This window comes from Chelon labrosus, assembly GCF_963514085.1.
Source record: "Chelon labrosus genome assembly, chromosome: 9".
NCBI classification, from domain to species: Eukaryota; Metazoa; Chordata; class Actinopteri; order Mugiliformes; family Mugilidae; genus Chelon; species Chelon labrosus.
In genome coordinates, this window is record NC_140359.1 from 14,706,055 (window position 1) to 14,726,546 (window position 20,492).

Sequence of the window (20,492 nt, forward strand, 5' to 3'; positions counted from 1 at the left end):
AGATCCCAAACTGATCAAGTATCTGTGGGATGCACTGGAACAAGTCTGATCCACAGAGGCCCCTCCCCTCAACCCATAGGACCCAAAAGCCTCCACTAACAACATGCTGCTGCCAGACACCAAGGGAGACCTACACAATATTATGCAGTTGGTCACAATGTTACCTGATCGATCGCATGTTTTCAGGTGATTCACCAAAGCAACCAACCTATTCTGGCAACTGATATTCAACAATAACACCGATCACCATGCACAAACACCTTGCCATAGATCTGGTGATTATTTTGTGTTGTTTTCCTGATCATGCAGTTTCTTCACCTTCATCCGGAGCCTCCATTCAGTGATTTAGAGACCTTGAAAATAAAATTAAATGAATAAGGATAAATCATGGATATCTACACTTTTTGTTTGTGTATCCTGTGTGCTCTTTTCAGGCAGCCAGTGTGTTGATTGTTTTTTGTTCTGGGGTTTGATGCCTCATTACACAGAGTTTTATGACTTCTGCGTTGTGCCAGCCCTGATAGGAAGCGTATATAACCTTACAAGATGTGTGTGTGTGCGTGCATGCCTCTCTGTTTAGTGTTGCCACCGACAGCAGCAGGGGGGACCAAGGGTACTGTTTCAACTCACGGCCTATATTTAACCTAGCGAAGGGGATTTTGAACTTAAAGACACATTGCCTCAGTCAGTCGTTACACACAAAAATGCAGCACACTAACTCTCTCTGTGTAAGATTCTGAAAAGCTCGATTCTTCTTTAGAGTTACCGGTTTGTGTGCCTGACACAAAAGCCGGTGACACCAATGCTCTCTCACCGCTTTACCCCACTCTGTCTTCACTCCCCTCTTTTCATTGCCCTCTCAGGCTATTTCTGTCCCTCGCTGAGTCAGATGGACGGCTCCCAACTTAGAATGACACAAACGGGCAGACCAACTCCCAATTCAGAGACGCTGAAAACACTAAGAGGATTCTAAAACACACACACAAAAAAGAAAACCGCTGGAAATTAAAAGGAAGAGATTTGGAGTAAAGTTACCAAGATGGAGGAATGTGAGAGCGTGGGCTCGGAAGTGACAGAGCTGCAGGAGTTTCAGTGTGAAGCTTCAGATGCAATCAGCCAGGACGATGAAGACGAACTGGAAGAACTTCAAAACAGGTACTTATTCTTTCATAGCTGGATCTTATGTGCTGATTATCCTCACTTGGGGCTCATTTCATCTTTGTGTGGAGTGTTAGTTTTCTGCTGATTATATTTATAGGTTCTTGAGAAACCGCTTGTGTTTTGGGCTTCTTAGAGTGCCTTCATTTTGTTTTAAAGAGAGATAGCTGGGAAGTTGTTATCTCTGTCTGGAGAGCGTGAATGGACAGGTGCATCCAAGTTTCACAAAGCAGCACTTCATCTCATTTAACACATAGAGTGATCAGCTGTTCTTCAGCTCATACAAGGAAGTAACAGCGTAGCACAGCAGGTGGCTCTGTTCTAACGATATTATTCACCAACCCCATATTTTACATCTCATTTATCATGCTTTCCAATGGATCCGCTAGCTATCCTTGCCATTTCATAAATAGTAAAAGAAACCGATATGTTGGATGCATCTGGAAAGGACAGCCATCTCTTCTCTTATATTACAAGAATGACGCTTTGGGACGTCACCTCGCTGTAACCCTGCAGGGGCTGAGGTGTATTCATAGCAGGGGGGAGAGCCCAGAACACACACGATTATTATTTTTTCAGATCACCACTCACATTGGCAGCCTGGCACCAGACACCTGAACTACACTTCTCAAGTAGTCACCTTGAGAGAAGATTAACTGGTGTTACCAGTTGAATGGTGCAAAACGTGAATACAGGGCCATGCTCAAATATGTTTTGATTTGATTCATTGGTTTGTTCTCTACTTACGTTTCCTTGAACCGTGCCAAAGGGGATCTCCTCTTGCAGACAGACTGTTCAGTTATGTCCTTCCTCTTCTTGTGAAAGACACACACAGTCTGCTGTCTTTCTTCTAACTTTGTCTATTCCTCTCTGCTTCAGTCTGAGAGAAGTTGTCCAGGACCAGTCAGTGAAGCCCAAACTTCAGTGCCTGATGGTGGATCCATCATTCTCAATGGTAACAGTTCAGAGCGAGGACAGTGGTATTGTTTGGGAGACGGCCTCCAGCCGCTGCTCTACACCCTGGGCGTCTGAGACAAGCTCCGTCTCTGAAGCTTGCAGCATGGAGGGCTCTGGCTCTGGAGTTGCGGGAAAGATCACCATCGTCTTTGATGAGGATAAAATAATCCGCAGGAGGACGAGGTCTGGAGGGAGGAGCAGCAGGCTGGGGGACAGGCTGAGCCGGCCTGGCAGCTCAAGATCAGCTTCGGCTCTGGGAACGGAGAGGCCAGAGATGGCAGAGGTTTCTCTTCCCAATATCAAGCAGGAGACAACCAAAACAGAACCAGACTTGGAGGAGATCAAAAACAAAGATCAGCAGCTGTTTAGTTTGATTTCTGAGGGTTATGAGATTCTCAACATCAGAGTCCCTACCAAACTCCCTACGGTGGATGAGGAGGAGAGCACAGAGCTGCAGGACAATTTGTCTTATCTGGATCAGACTCCAAAGATCAAGTCCCGAAACCACCATGTCTGGACACAGCAACAGAATCGTGTCGTGCCAGAGGAAGGGGAAATACTAGACCTGCAGGTATTTTTCTCTTTAACTAGAAAGATTAATATAATGAGAGTTTTAACCTTAATTTTGGATTAATTATGTATAGATTGCTGTATATAGATTGAGTTGCTGATTTTAATCTCTCTGCAGTCCTCAGAGCAAGATTCTTCTCGGTCATCAGCGGACACAGAGGACAGACAGATGCCCACTCAGAAAGAGACCACCAATGACTTTGACTATTTTGAGAAGTTTACCCTTTTGGATGAAGTGATTCCAGGGGAACAAGCACCAGAGCGGCAGGAAGAGGCCGAACGGTCTGCGACAAAACCTCAAGCAGAGGAGCAAAAACCTGCTAAGGAGATACCCACAGACAACCTCTCCACATCCGAGGACTCTTTTGTATTTGTTACAGATGTGGACATAGTTGGGGAACACCTTGATGAGGTTTTCTATGGAGAAGGAGCTCCAGCCGATGCATTGCAGCACAGGGGAGAGGAGGATGATGAGGCTAGGATGAGATCGAGAAGAGAAAGCCAGCGATCAACGAAGGAGAGTGGCTCCGTGTTGTTTGGGAGTGAAGAGACCACTCTCACGCCCATATTTATCTCCTCTGGACCCCCTAAGATCATAGACCCCATCCTTCTGGAGGAGCCCACTGCCATGTCCTTCATGTACTCAGACCTTTACGAGGATGCTTTAGGCGAGAGGAGGAGGAGCGACGAGGAATGCTCTGAGGCAGAGAGCGTGGTGTCTGAGAAGTCTTACAGGAGACGTTTGTCAGACTCAGAGGAAGCAGACGGCTACCTGGAGAAGTTCACTTTAAAAGATGAAACTCCAACGGTGGATGTTAGACCTGAGTTGGATGATGACGAGAGGGAAGGGACGAAGATGTGGGGACAGAGTAAGTTTGAAATGACGGGATGTCTAATAAGAGTGGTCGAAGAAGACAATGGGGAAAAGACGGATGAACGGAAAGTGCAGGAGGTCAGTGTTGGAGATGACAGTGAAGATTTAAAATCAGGAATGTCTGAAGAAAAAAGGGAAATTGTCGCAGAAACAGAGAAAGATGGAAAGGAGGCACAGCTCTCTGTGGTGCAAGAGCAGCCTGTACGAGAATCCACAGAAGAGTCGGTTGAGGAGTCTAAACCGATGGAGGATCGACACATAAAACATGAGGTGGAAATAGGTCAGACCGAGCCTCCTGAGCCCGTCACTGAAAAGCAACTACCTGATACTCACCTTGTCAGTAAAGTAGAGGAAACAGAGGAGAGTGAGGACAATCAGACGCCATGTGAGACTCAAGAAGTGGCAGAAAAACAGACTGACGTGCTTGCAGTGACTACAGAAAAGACAGCAGTGGCGCCAGCTGTTAGCAGCGAGGTGGCCCCAGCTGAGGCAGTCGCTGACACTAAGATGGAGGCTGCCGATGAAACACTAGTAAGTGGGGCCAAAGCAGAGGCCTTGGCTGAAATGAAAGAACCTGAGACTGTAGAGCAAGAAGTGCTCACCTTTACTGAACCCGTCACTGAAACATCAGCGTCTGAGCAAAAAGAAGCAGCAGAAGTTGTCCCTGAGGATAAAGATGTTCCACCTGTTGAGGTTGTCACCGACTGCGACTGCGCAGTGCATACAGTAGTGGAGGTCACTGAAAAAGTTGTGAATGACAAAGAGATTCAAACTCGAGTGCAGATTGATCTTCAGGAGGCAACGAGTGTGGAGACAACAGATGTTCAGGCAGCTGTTCCTGTAGGAGAAAAACAACATGAATCTCTGACAGAGGAACCCACGGCTGTGAGGATGCCTAAATTTATGAGTGAAGCTGCAGTTGCTGAGCAGGAGTCAGAGATTAAAACTGAGACTTTGAGGGACGTAACCAGGCCTGTGATAACAGAAGAAGCTGAGTCGGATAAGAAAAACCTTGAAAGTGAGCAGCAGCAACAACATGTGACGACAGAGACCAAATCTAAAATACCCGCAGAGGACGGTGAGACTTCAGTTCAGGACACAGTGAATGTAGGTGATGAGTTATTCCTCCTCGTTCCCAAAGGGCAAGCTGTAGAGATGGACATAGAGATTAATGAGTGGTCTGAGGACACTACAGAAGATATAGTAACTCTCCAAGAGCCTGATATCACACCGGTAAGTCAGGTGCCAGTGGAAGAAACAAAGATAGAGCCTCAATTGGAAGTAGAACCAGAAGTGGCTCTACTTCCGATTGAGGTAGAACCAGAAGTGGTTGCAAAAGAAGAAATGCCTAGAAATGATTTAGACCGTGAGCTTTCACCACTTGCACCCATTGAGGAGGCAGATGCAGAGGAGCAAGAGATGGAGAGGGAAATAGAAGAAGATGAAGTCGTCCTTTCTCCTCTGAGGAGCTTTGCACCCCAGGAGGATTTATCTGGGCTGCACAGAGGGGACATACAGTCAGAAGAAGTAGACGCAGAACAAAGGGCAGAGATGCACAAGACAGAAGATGTGTCAGTGGGAAACATTATTAAGGAAGACATAGCTCCTTGTGTTGATCTGCACAGAGAGGATGTAGGGCAGAAAATGGGGCAAGACGAGGGAGTTGAAGAGGCTCCAGAGGTGCCCGTCGATGAGCTTGAATATGAGGTAATAACCGAACAGGATGCAAAAGAGATGCCAGAACCGGAAACACAGAGAGACGCAGGAGAGGTGACGCACGAGCCTGAGCTGAAACGCGAAGAAAAGGTGGATGTGGGTAAGGAAGAGAAGGTAGATCTTCTCCCAGAAGAGGAGCTCATTGAGGAAGACTACGAAATCATTGACGCCGAGGAGGAGTATCAGGCCCGAATGGCTGCTGAGCTGCAGGGCATGGACTGGTTCTGTGTGACCTGTGGATGTCTGCTGTCAGAGGATGACCGCGTGTATGGAGATCATCGCAGCCATGAGGTTAATTCTGTGGACAAAGCATATGAGGAAGTCAAGGTAATGTACTGTAGTTTCATATACTGTATGTGTTGTATGAATGGGACTTTGCTTTGTAAAAAACAGGAAAGATGCAGTCAGGAAGTGTCAACTAAACTACAGACGGATTTTTGGAAGTTCTCCATCTTAATAAAAGAGCAACATGAAGTCAATGAGTGTTAAACTGAATAAACACCCATTTATACAAGGAGATTAAATCATAATCTCTCAGGTCAGACACCATGGTTTGCAGCAGTTCTCATGACTCACTGTCAAATAGCAGCTCATCATCAAACCTCATTTTTATTACGACACATGGTCATAATCATTACACATTTTACTGGGATTACTTTGGGTCATCACAGAAGAAACCGGTCTTAAATTAGTCAGCTATAATGTTTCCAGTCGTGCTGGCAGGTTGCATGCTCTCAGGCTGCGGCCAAGCGCATTGAACTGTTATGATGCAATGCGCCGCTTTGATCGGTGGAAAGGTCCGGTGTGACATCATCAAGCAGAGACCGATACGTGATCTGTTCACACACAGGGAATGAATCGAAACATTTCACCGCGCATTTGGAAATCAAGCACGGGAAAGTGTTTGGCACCAAAATCAAAGGAAAACTGGAACAAACTCAGAATGATCCAATGTAATTTCCAGATGATATTTGAACCAGGTGTTTGTGCGATGCTGTATTATGTGAAACATTGACAGCTGGACTGTAAATAAGACAGCGATCAAGGCTATAAAGGAAGTCTGACTTCAGCACAAAGATGTGATGTCTATGCAGATACGCCACACAGGGGGAAATTAATCTTGAGAAGTTCACCAAAACAGTTTAGCAAAATGTATCCAGTCCAGTTCTTTGAGATGAAAGCCCCTCCACACGTCTTCACACCTGGCGCCAATTTCTAAAAGACATTTTAGATTAGTCTCTCCAGTGTTGAACCAGCCCAAGCTTTGCTTTTAGAGTTGTGTAATGTAAGTTAGACTGTTTTACAAAAATACAGACTGGCTGATTTTAAATTATCCACCAGACCCCGATACTGCACTGTATGGCCAAAAAAGGTCACACACTCTAATATTTCGTTAGCTTTGTTTACAGCGCAGATTCGGAGACTGACCACTGCACAAAGTCTTCTCCAGCACAAGGTCTGAACTCTGTGGTGGTCAATCCATGTGTGAAAATGATGTCTCATGTTCCCTGAACCACTCTTTCACAATCTGAGCCCCATGAATCCTGGCAATGAGAAGTTAATCATTGCACCAGTTGGGGTTAAATAACTTGTTGCCAGCTGAAAGATAATCACCCATACCGTAATTATCCAGTAGGAGGCTCGTACCTATTTGCTTAGTTAAATCCAGGTGACGACTTTTTTATTGGCCAGGATTGTCATCACCAAATTATCCAACCAAAACCTCCTTGTAGCTTGTAAATATGTCAAGGAGACACACATTTCTACACTCCTCAGATATTTAGAAAGGTTTTCAGTTGTAAAAAGGTCATCATTTACTTATCCAAACATTTAATCTCACCTAATCTCAGTTTGAACTTGGCCGTAGTCGGCGTGTGTCTTTCCACATTTAGCACAGGGATGTGTGCAAGTACGCTTTCACATATTCTCCCTCACACATGCACGCACCTGTTCTGACTCTTAGACGGGAGGTCGGTTCTCAGAGCTGCGATCAATGACCACAGCTTGACCCAGTTAAATGTGAGCTCCGGGTGGCAGGGGATTGCCACTGCTCTTCGTCATGTAATGTCCTCGATGACAGTTGCCCTTAAAGCTGCAGCAGGCAATATTTCTACAGTTATTTTGACCAACAGGACAGGAAGCATCTGTTGTATCCTTATTTGATTAGTTAAACAAAATGTCATATATGCTGAAGTGAGTTGTGACTGGTGAGAGACAAAAAAAAAACTGCTGTGACAGATCTGTATCAGCTTTCCCTTCTGATTGTAACTAAATGTGACATTAGATTTGGTGTAGCTGCAAATCTGCAATGAGGATATTTTATTTGTTGTATGTAGGATATAAAAATGATATTTTACCTGTAAACAGGAGATGCTGAGCAACTGGATCTCAGAGCTTCAGGAGAGATCAGAGAACATTGAGGACTTGGTGTCAGAGCTGGAGCTGGCCTACAACTCTGTAGAGGTAAAGCAGGCTTTACTTCCATTCAATTACACTATCAACACTCAGTGGACCATGATTTTACAGCAGGGCGTCACTTTTGTCAAACCAGTCGTGTCTCTCTCCTCTCAGGAGCAGTGTGTGGAGACCGAGGCAGCGATGCAAGCTCAGAATGAAGAGATGATGGCCCTGGTGATGGAGCAGTACAATAACATGTCCGTCAGCGTGGAGGAGGAGAAGAAGGCCAAGCTGGAGCAGCTCTATGACCAGATTGTCTCCTTCCAGGAGAACATCGACTCCGCCAAGGCCACTCTGGAGACTACGGCCAGAGAGGCTGAGACTGATGCATGCGTGAGTCCCAAAGCCTCCAAGATGTGTTGAGTAGTGGTATCATGTTCGGCCGGTGATAGCAAATGACAAATTGTTGTCAAATTTCTGATAAGTCCCTCTTCAATCTGCTCTCCCATTAGTCACCTGAAGATATTCATGAAAGGTAATGTGTCGGTGAAATGAGTGTGACTTCCTAACAACCAGATAATAACCTATTGTGATAACCAGTGCAGCATGCCGCTTGGCCTGCAGAACTATTCATAAAACTATGGCGTGTGCTGGTGTGCTAAATGTTTGGACGTAGCTCAGCTTACAGCAAAGAAAAGCTTTGACATGTGTCGTGGTTACGTCTGATAGTTAAATGTTGTGGTTGCATGATCAGACTCAAAGCAGCTCTGGACTCAGCCCTGTCGCTGGAGCTGGGTCCCAAGTCACTGCTGGTGTTTGAGGACTACGCCAAGGCCAATACTTCCAGCTCAAACACGGCACAGCGCAAGGGAATCCCAGGTAGGCCTGCCGTGAACGCAGAGCGTGTTTGAGCGTCATGTGCATATGTGGCAGTTACAAATCCAGCTGATGTGTGCCTCAGTGCCTCAGAGCCCCACCCTGCAGCCCCAGGAGCCAGGCTCAGCCACCAGCACCAGTGTCACCGTTTACTGGAAAGTCAACCCTGGGGATATCATAGACTGCTTCCAGGTCTACTGCATGGAGGACCCACAAGGAGGTACATATCTTCAGGATGATGCATAGATGGAAATATTTTAGTGCCCAATGATTTGTTTTTATCATCTTTATTGTCAGACGTATAGATTATGTTTTTGGTGGATTTACATTTCCTTTAGTGCATGTTAAGGTAAAAAGGTCTGTGAGGCAAATGATGGCTTACAATTGCTAAATCAAAGTACAATAATGAAACAATGAATAGTTCCAGGCTGCTGGAGGACTTCCCAGGACTTCTTATTCAGTTTCTTCTCTCTTCTGACTCATGCATTGTGCGCTACTACTACTGTTTAGCATGTTATTGGCTGTGTGTCCCGATCTCTATCTCCATTTCCCCGCCCTCCCCTCCTCACCCATCTTCTTGTGAGCGTTTCGGGTCTGGAGTTGTGTACTTCTGACCTTCAGAGCTGCATGCTACTCATTTGTTGTCCTGGTCTCATCAATCTGGCCAGTCCTAACAGCAGTCCTACAGTTATCCACTCCTACCTGAATCCATCATTCTCCTACCTGCCTATGATGCCTCTTATAGTCAATCATTACAGCAGCTAACCTACCTGTGATGGATCTACTGTTCTCTCTAACAGTTTTGTGCTCCTGTGATCTGGTTTATAATAATTGTCAATCAATCATTTCACTTGAAATTTGCAATATATATTCAATAGTCAATTTATTACTGGCTTGTATGGATTTATTGTCTTCTAATGTGCAGGTCATGTTTATATGGTGTACCTTTATATGGTTTGAGATTTTGGTTTGCAGTGTTACATCTGAGGTGTGTGTCGGTTCTCCACAGCTGTGTCAGAGGAGTACCGTGTGACAGTGAAGGAGAGTTATTGTGTCTTGGAGGAGCTGGAGCCTGACAAGGTCTACAAGGTGTGGGTGATGGCTGTCAACTATACAGGCTGCTCTCTGCCCAGTGAGAGACTCGTCTTCAGAACTGGTCAGTCCACGCTCTCCAAACAAATGCGTCCGATAAACCTGAAAGCATCATTTGTATTTTTTCCTGGCATTCTGGTGGTAGTTTAGACATTGTTTCTTTGACTGGCACTTCACTGTATTGTTGTCTTTCTGACAGCTCCGTCAGTCCCGGTGATCGACACAGAGCGGTGCACGGTCATGTGGGATTCGGCCACGCTGAGGTGGAGCTCAGTAAAACGGACTCCAGAGCTGAGTTACACTTTGGAGTACTGTCGCCAGTATGAACTGGAGGGAGAGGGGCTCAGGTGGGTGTTTGTCGTAAGTCAGATAGATTTAACAGCCTGACAGTGACCAGCACAGCCTTGATATTAAACTACTTTAAGCTAGCCGGACTACTCTCTGACACATTTTAGTGTGCAAATGCGTATTCCTGTAATTCATGTGAGTGCACGTGTGCGACATACTACTAGATCCATCTCAGGAATCAAAATCTGTGAGCAGAGGGTTCTCCTGCAGCCCAACGAGAATTACCTGTTTTACATCAAAGCTGTGAACGAGGCCGGTTCCAGTGAACAGAGCGAGGCTGCGCTCATTTCCACAAAAGGTAAAACAAAAAAAAACCATGAATCTTACATTAGACACACATTACCATATTCTTTCTGTTTTCAGGGACGAGGTTCCACCTGTTGAAAGGGTCAGCTCACCCTGCTCTGGAGCTGTCAGAGGACCACACCACCCTGCACTATTCCCAGCATGCACACGACACCACCTTACCCGCAGACAAACAGTGAGTTTAACCCAGAAACACCTCCACCAGAGCTTGCTAGGAAGACATTTTATTTTTTATTTTTTTTATATTTAAATTTTATTGCTTTTCCACACAATGACAATACAAGACAATGGTAAAGACAAATTACAAAACAAAGACAAGGGGAGGGAAGGTTAGCTGCAGTTAAATACACATTAAGTATACATTAAGGTTCTCATATAGTCCAAGGGGCCTTGCAGAGCACTAGGCCTCTCTAGTGGATTGAGAGTCAAGGCAGCCTGTTCCATAGCAAGGATGTCCATAAAGTCATTTCGCCAGAGATCTATACTGAAGCAGTTGTTTTTGCGTTCCTTCCAATTAAGAAGGATAGTCCTTTTTGCCACCAAGAAAGCAAGTGCAAAAATATTTTGTATATTTCTGGACTGTATACCGTCAATATCGACTCCAAGTAGACACACAATTGGACAGAGTGTAATCTCAGTATTGAGTACAGATGTTATATCATTGACAATATCTTGCCAGAATTGTTTAACAGCAGGACAATTCCATAGCATATGCATTAGTGTTCCCACCGAACCACAACCATGCCAGCACATATTTGACACCAAGGGATCAATTTTACTCATTGTTTCAGGGGTCATGTAAGCCCTATGAATGATTTTAAACTGGATCGTCTTATATCTGACACATTTTGAAATGATTGTACTATTTCTAAGTGCTGCATTCCATTGTGATTCGGAGATAGGCAAACCCATGCCACGTTCCCATTGACATTTAGTTTGCTAGGAAGACATTTTAAAGCAGAAAGTGTGTGTGTGTTATTTTAGTTGTCCTTCCATCCTGGGTGAGTTGCTGCCAGCAGGAGGTCGCTACTACTGGGAGACCATTGTGTCAGGAAGTACAGCCTACAGGCTCGGAGTGGTGTACCGCACAGCCAATAGAAACAGCTCACTGGGAGAAAACAGCCTGTCATGGTGTTTGCAGTGTGTTCCCACACCATCAGGGTATGTATAGAGCATTTCTCCCGTTTTTTAAGATAGCTCCTCTTCTTGTTTTGGTTTCAAACTTCCGCATTTGCTCTCTTCATTATTCCAGTTGCAGATTCCAGTTACTCCACAATGACATTCAGTCCAGCGTGTTTGTGATCGAGATGCCTGAGCGAGTGGGTACTCTCTTGGATTACCAGCTCGGGCTTTTATCTTTCTACGACACTCAAAGCGGGCAGTTGTTAGGTACCTTCAGGCAGCGCTTCACCCAGCCGTGCCACCCTGCCCTGGCCCTGGAGTTGCCGGGCAGGCTGGAAGTCAGCATGGTGCTGGAGGCGCCGGAGTTCACCAAGGACAGCTAGCTCCGCTGCGTGCCACACTCGCTGAAGAGTTTACAGTTCATGTTGGACATTGGTTGATTGGAATGGTTTTGTTTTATAATGATCAAGACGATCACTGTTATGCAATAACTAATGCAGGAGACATGATTGGGGCCCATTGGTCCGTGTGTGTTTTTGGCAAAAGGGATTTGATCGATTAGAATAAATTTTCTCCTGGTTGAACAAAAACTATCTTGTACATATCAAAAGTGACAGAAGTAAAAACGACTGGTATTGAGTACTCTGAAATCTTTCATTCATCTGCTTCTTGTATGTTGTTTGAGGAAAAGTGAAATGCTGTGTGTCATTTTGTAAATCTGACCAGCAAGTATGCAGAGGGGACAGTTTTTTACTTTTTTGTAAATGTTTTATTTACCAGTTTTCTCTGACAATAGATCAACTGGACACACTTTAATTAGCGACTCAACGCGTGGTAGTTCAGTCTTTTCATCATCCCAGTGTTTAGACAGTGAGCTCATATCTCCAAACACACGCCGTGGCACTTTTTAGTCCGTGTTTCATAATGTGAATAGACTTGTTTTGTGTAAATAACCTTTTTAAACAGACGTGATCAGTTCTCTGTTTTATTATTTGCAAGTGAACTCTGATGCAGATCAGCTGTCTTTCTTTCCCTATCTTGTAAACTGATTTTCTCATCTGATCTAACACAATATGATTATTTCTCTATTTGCACAACTGGCCGGATTTGTTTGCATTGACTCGTATGCCCTCACCTTGGCTCCCGACTCGGGGTCCGCACCTCCCTGAGTGGGGGCGTACAAGACCACAGGGTGAAGCTTTGTCTTCTGCTGAATAAAATCATGATCAACAAACTTAATGGATGATCAAAGGTCTCTGTACACAACTAAAAACACATGTTTTGGTCCTCACTCAGAACTACTTGGCCGCACCTCTGTGACCTGTGGTAGCAGCTCATCACAGCTTTTATTCTTATTTTATGAATAAAACAACATCTTTGAGAAACTTTAAAGTGCTGATGACTGATTATTATCATAAGAGAGAGTAAGGCACTATCTCAAATGTTGCCTTAGGTTTGGTTTCATTGAGGGACAGAACTGGACTTCGAGAGAACGACATATTTGTGGAGAGACAAATTTAGTCCAGTGTGTTTGTGACTACACTGGACTAAATGTGTTGCTATCAATAACTTGAGCTATTAAAATGTCACATCTTAAAGCTTCATTTCAACACTTCAACACTTCAACTTAAGTCACTGGTTACTTGCAAAGCCCCCATTGTCAGATCTTATGGTGTCCTTTAAGATTAATAAACTTCATGTTAATAGGAATTGGTGGAGAGACAGGACTGGTTCAGTTTAGCATCAGTTGGTCAGTGACAAACCTGGTAATATTCACCTATACATGCCAATCCATGTATCCACACAAATATTTGTATGTACATGCAACCTGTACAAAAGAAAAGGAAAATGATTCACTTTATTATTTGGTTATTTGTGTAGGGAGGGCTGCAAGGAGTTTGGGAACCGCTGCTCTAACATACATCGCCCACCAGAGGGCCTGAGTGCTCCATTAGTTGTATCACTGTTGGAAGCCTGTAAAAAAATTATTTTATTCTCTGTCTTCTCAAAAGTTCCTGGAAATCTCCTGATCATTACCAGAGATTAATTGTAATCAAACACTTTTTCTTGTTTTCTTTAGAAGATCTTACTGCCATGTAATTTTATCCTCAATTACACTCACTCTATATACCTAAAGTCCATTACTGTTATTCTAGAAATATACAAATCAAATTGAGCAAAAAGGTGTTTATTGTGTATTTCTGCTACAAATCGTAATAACTGTAATCTAGTATACACCACCAAATGCCTTTTTTATATAACTTACAGTTAATGTAGATTTGTCACGTCACTACTTTCCGGGCACTCACACATTTTTTCCCCTCATATCTGACACTTTTCCTCTGTTATGGGGAGAAAAAAAAAAAGAGACGGGGGGGAGAGTGAGAGGAAGAAGAGGAGTGGTGGGCATACACATGCAAGCCATCAGGGAACGGCGTCTGGCCTCCATGTGATGTGTTGGACTGCTCAGCTGGAGCATGAAGGAAAGCTCTTTAAAAAAAAAAAAAAAGTGACAGGCCCGTTTTACTGGGACTGTCTGTCTGCCTGTAAAGGATAACACCGAACCGGGGGTTAGGTTGGAAAGGAGTGTTGCAGTTTGTCTTCTTGACAGTCGAATTCTTTGGCGCAGTTCGATGTTATTTGACAAAGATATTTGATACGCATAAAATCAGTGATGGTGTCACTATTTATCATCATCAGCACAAGTAAATATATATCTATTTAGCACAAATGTTCTAGTTTATTTTACTGCAGCTACTAAATAGCCAGCCAAGAAATGTCTCAGCGTGAGAATATCTAAAAGTCGATTACACATCATTTCCTCTCAGATTGCTTTAGATTTTTCCATGTCTAAGGCCAACACCAGACAAAGAACTCCCTATCCTCCACACGTCTAAACAAATGATCACACCATCTGAGCGGTACAGCAGTGAAAGCTTCTGTAATTGTTCCTGGAAAAACAAGTCACCCAATAGCATGCACCGGTGCATCAGCTTAGTTAGAGGAAAGAGGAAAGAGTTGACTTTAAAAAGAAAAACGTAAGCAAAACGTCTGTGAGAAAGCTCTGATCGAGTGGTGGAAAAAAAAAAAAAAGAGACAAGCGACTAGGGCATGGTTGTATGAGATCTGTATTTCAATAACATGAAAACAGTTGTTACCAGCTGTCAACCGTTTATGAACCGCAACAGACATGACAAGGGTCAAATATGAAGGACACCGTCAGTGTTTTGACACTTGTACAAAGACCAGGAGTCATGAAGGCACACTGCACCCATACAAGCCCATATGTTGTCCGACAACACGGTGTGACTGGCAGCACACACACACACACACACACCAGTGAACATGTTTCTATATATGGTGCTTTAAAGGGAATGCATACATGAAGAGAATGGTTTCGTTTTTTTCGGGAAATGTCAAGAGCCCAAGTATCTTTATGCATGAATATCATTTGGCTGAAACAGACAAACAAGAGTAACACAAAGTATACACAGTTCAGTAATATATGAGCTGTGATGAAACACTGCTGTAAAACAAACTAATTTCACAGCCAGATTTCTGCAGAAATCAGACTGTAAAAACAAAGTTAAACAAAAGGCACCTAATGAGATGTTGGACAAATGTGTCAGTTCAAACAATGGGACCGTTAAATAGTTAAATTAAATGTTAGAAAAATGGTTGTGGAAAATCAAGGCAACAACAAAATGCAAAATACCTCATAGCATAATAATAATAAAAAAAAAAATGATTAAAAGACACACCGGTTGCTGACAATACTTAGGACAACTCACTTGTATATACACACAAATTGATCCCAAATATTATGCATGAATAAATTAACAGAGCATGTAAGGCCCTTTCATTACCTCAGTGCATTTAACAAAAAGTGTGAACAAGATGATCAGCCCTATTTAGAGTAATCTGACTATAATCGTGACACTATTTACTACTATACAAAGTGTACACAGCAGAGGAGGTGAAAGCAAAGTTAAATAAGTTAAATTAGTTATCTCTCTAGTCATAGCTGCACACACACACTGTACAACACGTCAACGCAAACGTGATTAGAACGTTTTAGGGTGGATTTTGAGGAGGGATATTTGCCTGGATGGATGTCAAATAATGAGAGATTCTCGCCAGACTGCACTCTAGTAACACTGCCTGGCTGTAGTCTGTGTGATTTCAACATATTCATCCTCTCTGTGCTCCATCAACTGTTGTCTGATCATCAACTCAAACAGAAAACACAACATCAGCTTAAAAGAACGAGAGAAAAATGTCAATAGAAGAGCGACCCATTCAGGTTAAACACTGTCACTGGTTCTCCCTGCTGGACCTTTCATTTGGCGTTCCCTTTAACTCTCTGCGTCTTTCGCTTTGAGCACCTCAACATTAGCGTTCCATCCTTAACCACATACATGCACTCATCCTTTTTAAATACCTCACACATGCATTTCTATCTTCCCTTTTTCAGGCAAACATCTCCAAAATCTACCATCATTATCTTAAAATAGTCTCTTGTAATTATATAGCCATACTTTCATTATTGATTAAGTTGTTTTCCATTCAAGTCATACCCCAGCTCTATAGCGTTTCCTAGATCTGTAGGTCGTCGAGTCAGATTCAGAGCAGCACCGGGCTGCTCCCCCACGATTCATAAGGCTGTGATCAGGGCTGAAAGGTCGAGCGTTAGGCAGGGGTGGAGCTCTTTGCACCGGACAGGCTGGGTTTGGGGTCTGGTCTGTGCGGTTTGTGCTGCGGGCTGCTGCGAAGGTTGTCATCCATCTACAGTAAAGGACGCACAGTTTAGTTGTCACCCCAAAACGCACGAGTAAAAATTATGAGACCCTACGGTTGATCTGTAACTGTGATGGTACCTGCCGAATGCAACCATGAACCCATGCAAAAGAGGAGAAAGGGAAAGCAGATGCACCTTTTCTATCAAGTTGGACTCTTTGTTTACAAGCTGTGTTAGTTTCTGGAGGTTTGCATCCATTGTTTCCTGAACGGGTGGGGGAGGACCTGAAGAGAGATGAAGTATAGCAATGACGGCAGAATAAGACAAACAGACAATCAGTGTTAGGTCATTTAACAACCCAGAAGTAAAAACATGAGACGAAACAAACATGCGAGAAAGAGGAAAAGTGCTGATGATGTTAGTTTGTTTTGTGTGCTTGTAAAAATCCCCTTAAAGCTAAATCCCCAGTGAGTGAATATTTCTAGTGCTCGCTGAGAACTTACACGGGTGGTCCGAGCTGAAATAGACAGCCAGGATGTTGTCACAGAAGTGTGTGAGGTTGTCCAGCTGTCTGAGATGGTTCTGCAGAGGACTGCTGGGAAGACTGGCTTTGTGAAGTGGAGCCACAAAACCAAACACAAAGGCATCCAGGCTGGTTGGCCTACGATTGCAAGCACACACACAAAATACATGCGGTTACAGCCAATATATGGTTTTGAAAAATAAAAGTATTATCACTCAATATATCATGGTGATAATCATTTTATCTAAATGAACACTACAAAGCATTTTCGACATCTGATTTCTCCCAGAAGATCCCGTCTTCTCCTTTCCTGGTAGCTCAGTTTATGAGGACGCAGTGTTCTAGGCAGATTTACACATACACCACGTCCTTTCCATCTCTTAGTGACGGATTTTACTGAACTCCAGGGAATGTTCGGCCATTTTTTTTGTATCCAGACCTTGACTTACACATTTCAGTAACCTTTTCTCTGAGCCTCCTGGAGTGTTTATTTGTCTTCATCTTGTAAATGAAGCCAGGAATACTGATTAATCAGAGACTGGAACAAACATTAATTTGGAGAAATCTTTTTCTTGGCAGGAAGACATTTTTGTCAAGAAATCCAAATTATATTTATTCCATTTTAAAACAGCAATAAAACGGAAACTATCTACGAGGGTGAACACTTTCTTAGGCACTGTAGCTACAAATTGAATGACATTTCATTCCCAATTTTTCCTTACAGTGTTCCTATAGCCTTTCACTTAAATGTGAGGTACAGGCATTTAAATGAACAATGGAAAACTCACGAATTTCCAAAGAAGTAGTTTGCTGTTCCCAGTCTATAGGAGAGGAGATTCAGGCACTCTTTAGCATCACTGTAGATCTGAGGGAGACAGAGCGACAAAGATTTACAACTTTGCTCCACAAAACACAAAAGAGCTGACAGAGCATTTAAGTGATGAATAAGAAAGAGCAATATTCACCTTTCCCTCTACCTCAGAGATTCTGTGCAGCGGCGCCTCCCCTTTGGTTAGAAGGATGCGGGAGAGGGCGGTGTTGGCAAGGCGGCTAGGGACGACGAAATTGAGCGGGAAGGGCGACCGTGAGGCGAACCATGGCCGTGTCAGATTGGCATAGTTTTCTGCATCCACCCAGAAAGTGTGCAACTGTGGGGCACAAACCCATCACCAGAGTTATATCAGTACTCACGGGGTGAGTACGTGGTAAAACAGCAGAGGAAAGACGGTGTTACCAGAGCTGGTCGCAGTTTCTCTTCCAGCAGAGCGATGTAGGCCATTGTGTCTGCTCCTTGTCGGGCTGTCAGCTCATAGTCCGCATTAAACCTCTGCCAAAAAACAAAGAACACTTACATTTATTACTGCAGATCAACTGATTCTGCTAAATGATTTGAGGCACACACTCTCACCTGTTTCCTCAGGAAGTTGAGAATCTGCGCAGGTTCTTGAACCGCAGTGTCTCCACAAAGCAACTCTGGGACGGTCACTGTGGACAAATGAGATGTGAATGGAGGAAGATTAAAGAGGCGTGGTGCGGGTGCTTTAGCGTGTTGTCAAGGTCTGGCCAATCGGCCATAACAGTATGACCACCTGCCTAATATTGTGTCCTCGCTTTGCCACTAAAACAGCCCTCACCCGTCTAAGCATGGACTCCACTAGACCTCTGAAGGCGTGCTGCATTATCTGGCACCAAGGAGTTAGCAGCAGATCCTGCAAGGTTCGAAGTGGGGCCTCCATGGATCGGACTTGTTTATCCTGCACATCGGACCACTTTTGTTGGGTACTAACCACTGTAGATGGGGAACATCCCACAAGAGATGCAATTTTGCAGATGATCTAACCCAGTTGTCTAGCCATCAAAATGTTTTTCTTGCCTTGAGGACAAAATGTTCAGTTGCTGCCAAAATATAAACATAAACCTGTCTCGAACGACTGGATTTTAAAAGCACATTTTCCAAACCTGTGTGATTACATGTTCACCACATTCAACAAACATTCCTACTTGGGTCACATAATTCTCTTTATGCCCTGACGACAATGTTTTAAAACTGTGGTTTACAAGAAGCTGCAGCCCACCTGTTATTGTCTTCCATGTCCAGTCTATAGGAGAGAGTGTGACTTTTGCCCCAGAAAACTTGGTGTATGCCTGAAAGAAAACCAGCATATGAACGTGAATGAGATGGCAAGACACAGTCAAGAGCATTTATCAGTCTGTCATACAGGAACAGATGACGACCCAAAATGACTGCAGTATTAAACTTTAAGGGGAAAACATCACAATCTGTTTACTTCTTAAAAAGCATGATCTCAGCCTTATAATGAACACGAATAGGGATTTGGCACAAAGACACTATAAAACAGCAAATAAGCTGTCATCAGGCGAGAGGCGGGGTACAACCTGGACAGGTCGCCAGTCTATCGCAGGGCTAACACACAGAGAGACAGACAACCATTCACACTCACATGCAAATTTAGAATCACCAATGAACCTAATGAGCATGTCTCTGGACGGTGGGAGGAAGCAGGAGTAAGGTCAGGTTGTATTGACAGGAAACAATGAATAGCAGCTATTATTATTATCATAATTATAGTAAAGTAGTTTTCTATTAAAAGTGCCTCTTCCTGTACATATAAAAGTTTATTTAGTTTATTTAGTGACGTTGTCTGACGTGCTGTGTTTTTAAATACGTTTTAAAAGCTGTTAACCAGCACAAACCAAACCAGAAACCATTAGTGTCTATTATTAAAAGCTTTAAAAGACGCCATAAATGTAAGAACATTACAACAAAAAAAAAAGAAAAAAAAAGGTGTCACCTTGTGGCAAGAGTTGTAACTACATACATTTATTAACAACATGTTAAAACAGCAGGCAAACAGCTCAATGGTCATTTTCTGTCCAGCGCACTATTAGCTCGATGATTCTCTATAGCTACTAAGCTAAAGAGCCACGACTGTAGCATGATAAATTAAAAACAACAAGCTGACCTTGAAGGAACACACTTTCCTTAGAAATGGGAGTGACTTCTGACAACCAGCCACACACACGAAGGACAAACCATGCAGTCAGCACTGCTGGTATTTATTATCTGGCACAAGAAAATCACCTGGAGATGCTATTTTCTATCCTGCACATCGACGAGGCTAACTTACAAACTGCAGCAGGTAAGTTAGCATGCGAGCTAATCACAGAGACACAATGAGAGAGGAGACGCAAAGAAAACCCCCGGAAAAGTAACATGTCGTCTTGAAAGCAGCGCTACATGCAGTGGCTGTATTCTTGTTTACAAACAGACGATAATCTTACCAGAACTACCAGGGACTCAGTGTGTACAGAAGGCAAACCCCAGTCTCCTCCCCAGCATCTCAGCTCCATGGCAGCCGCCATGTTGGATTCGTGCAAGGAGGCGGGGACGTCACCGGGCACCTGTCAATCATCCCGGAGTCTGCAGAGGGTAAAACACTGGACAAAACATTAGGTACACTAATGAAAACTAATGTATTCTAATATAACAGTCATGCATTCAATCTTAATTCCTTGCCTATTATAATGTTTAGTTTGTGTTGAAACAAAGGAGGCAATTCAATTGCAGAATTATTTTGGATTATTCTCCAAAAATTTAGAAATGTGTCTGTACAACACAATACTGTTAACAGTACACAGTTAAATCAGCAACTCTCTCTAGTTATGTTTAACAAATACTGAATACCATGACCTTCATGAAGCTAAGATGGTGTGCCTAATGAACTGGCAACCGAGTGTATATAAAATCAGATAAAAAACTAAACAAATGTTATCCGTACCAACATGAACGAATA

The 20,492-nt window shown here is 43.5% G+C and overlaps 2 protein-coding genes across 3 annotated transcripts; one reads left to right on the forward strand and one right to left on the reverse strand.

The window, feature by feature from the left end:
* Window positions 1-1,039: 1,039 nt before the first annotated feature.
* On the forward strand, window positions 1,040-13,067 carry cmya5 (cardiomyopathy associated 5; the record flags this gene model as incomplete). Its single annotated transcript, XM_084551762.1, has 13 exons — window positions 1,040-1,069; window positions 1,928-2,725; window positions 2,804-5,602; window positions 7,643-7,738; window positions 7,847-8,065; window positions 8,185-8,207; window positions 8,427-8,551; window positions 8,634-8,768; window positions 9,558-9,704; window positions 9,840-9,987; window positions 10,153-10,286; window positions 10,352-10,469; window positions 11,279-13,067. The coding sequence occupies 13 exons, from the start codon at window positions 1,040-1,042 to the stop codon at window positions 11,463-11,465; spliced, it is 4,959 nt and encodes a 1,652-aa protein (XP_084407888.1). The 3' UTR covers window positions 11,466-13,067.
* Window positions 13,068-13,889: 822 nt separating this feature from the next.
* mtx3 (metaxin 3) lies at window positions 13,890-20,065 on the reverse strand. 2 transcript variants are annotated; one of them, XM_084551637.1, is made up of 9 exons: window positions 19,981-20,065; window positions 18,753-18,822; window positions 18,086-18,162; window positions 17,912-18,004; window positions 17,643-17,825; window positions 17,466-17,542; window positions 16,658-16,815; window positions 16,350-16,438; window positions 13,890-16,201 (listed from the first exon to the last, which is right to left on the reverse strand). In XM_084551637.1, exons 1-9 carry the CDS (start codon window positions 20,059-20,061, stop codon window positions 16,106-16,108), a joined length of 924 nt encoding a protein of 307 aa, XP_084407763.1. In that variant the 5' UTR covers window positions 20,062-20,065; the 3' UTR covers window positions 13,890-16,105. The 2 variants fall into 2 exon arrangements, with proteins under 2 accessions (XP_084407763.1, XP_084407764.1); XM_084551638.1 differs by lacking the exon at window positions 16,350-16,438.
* Window positions 20,066-20,492: the final 427 nt, after the last annotated feature.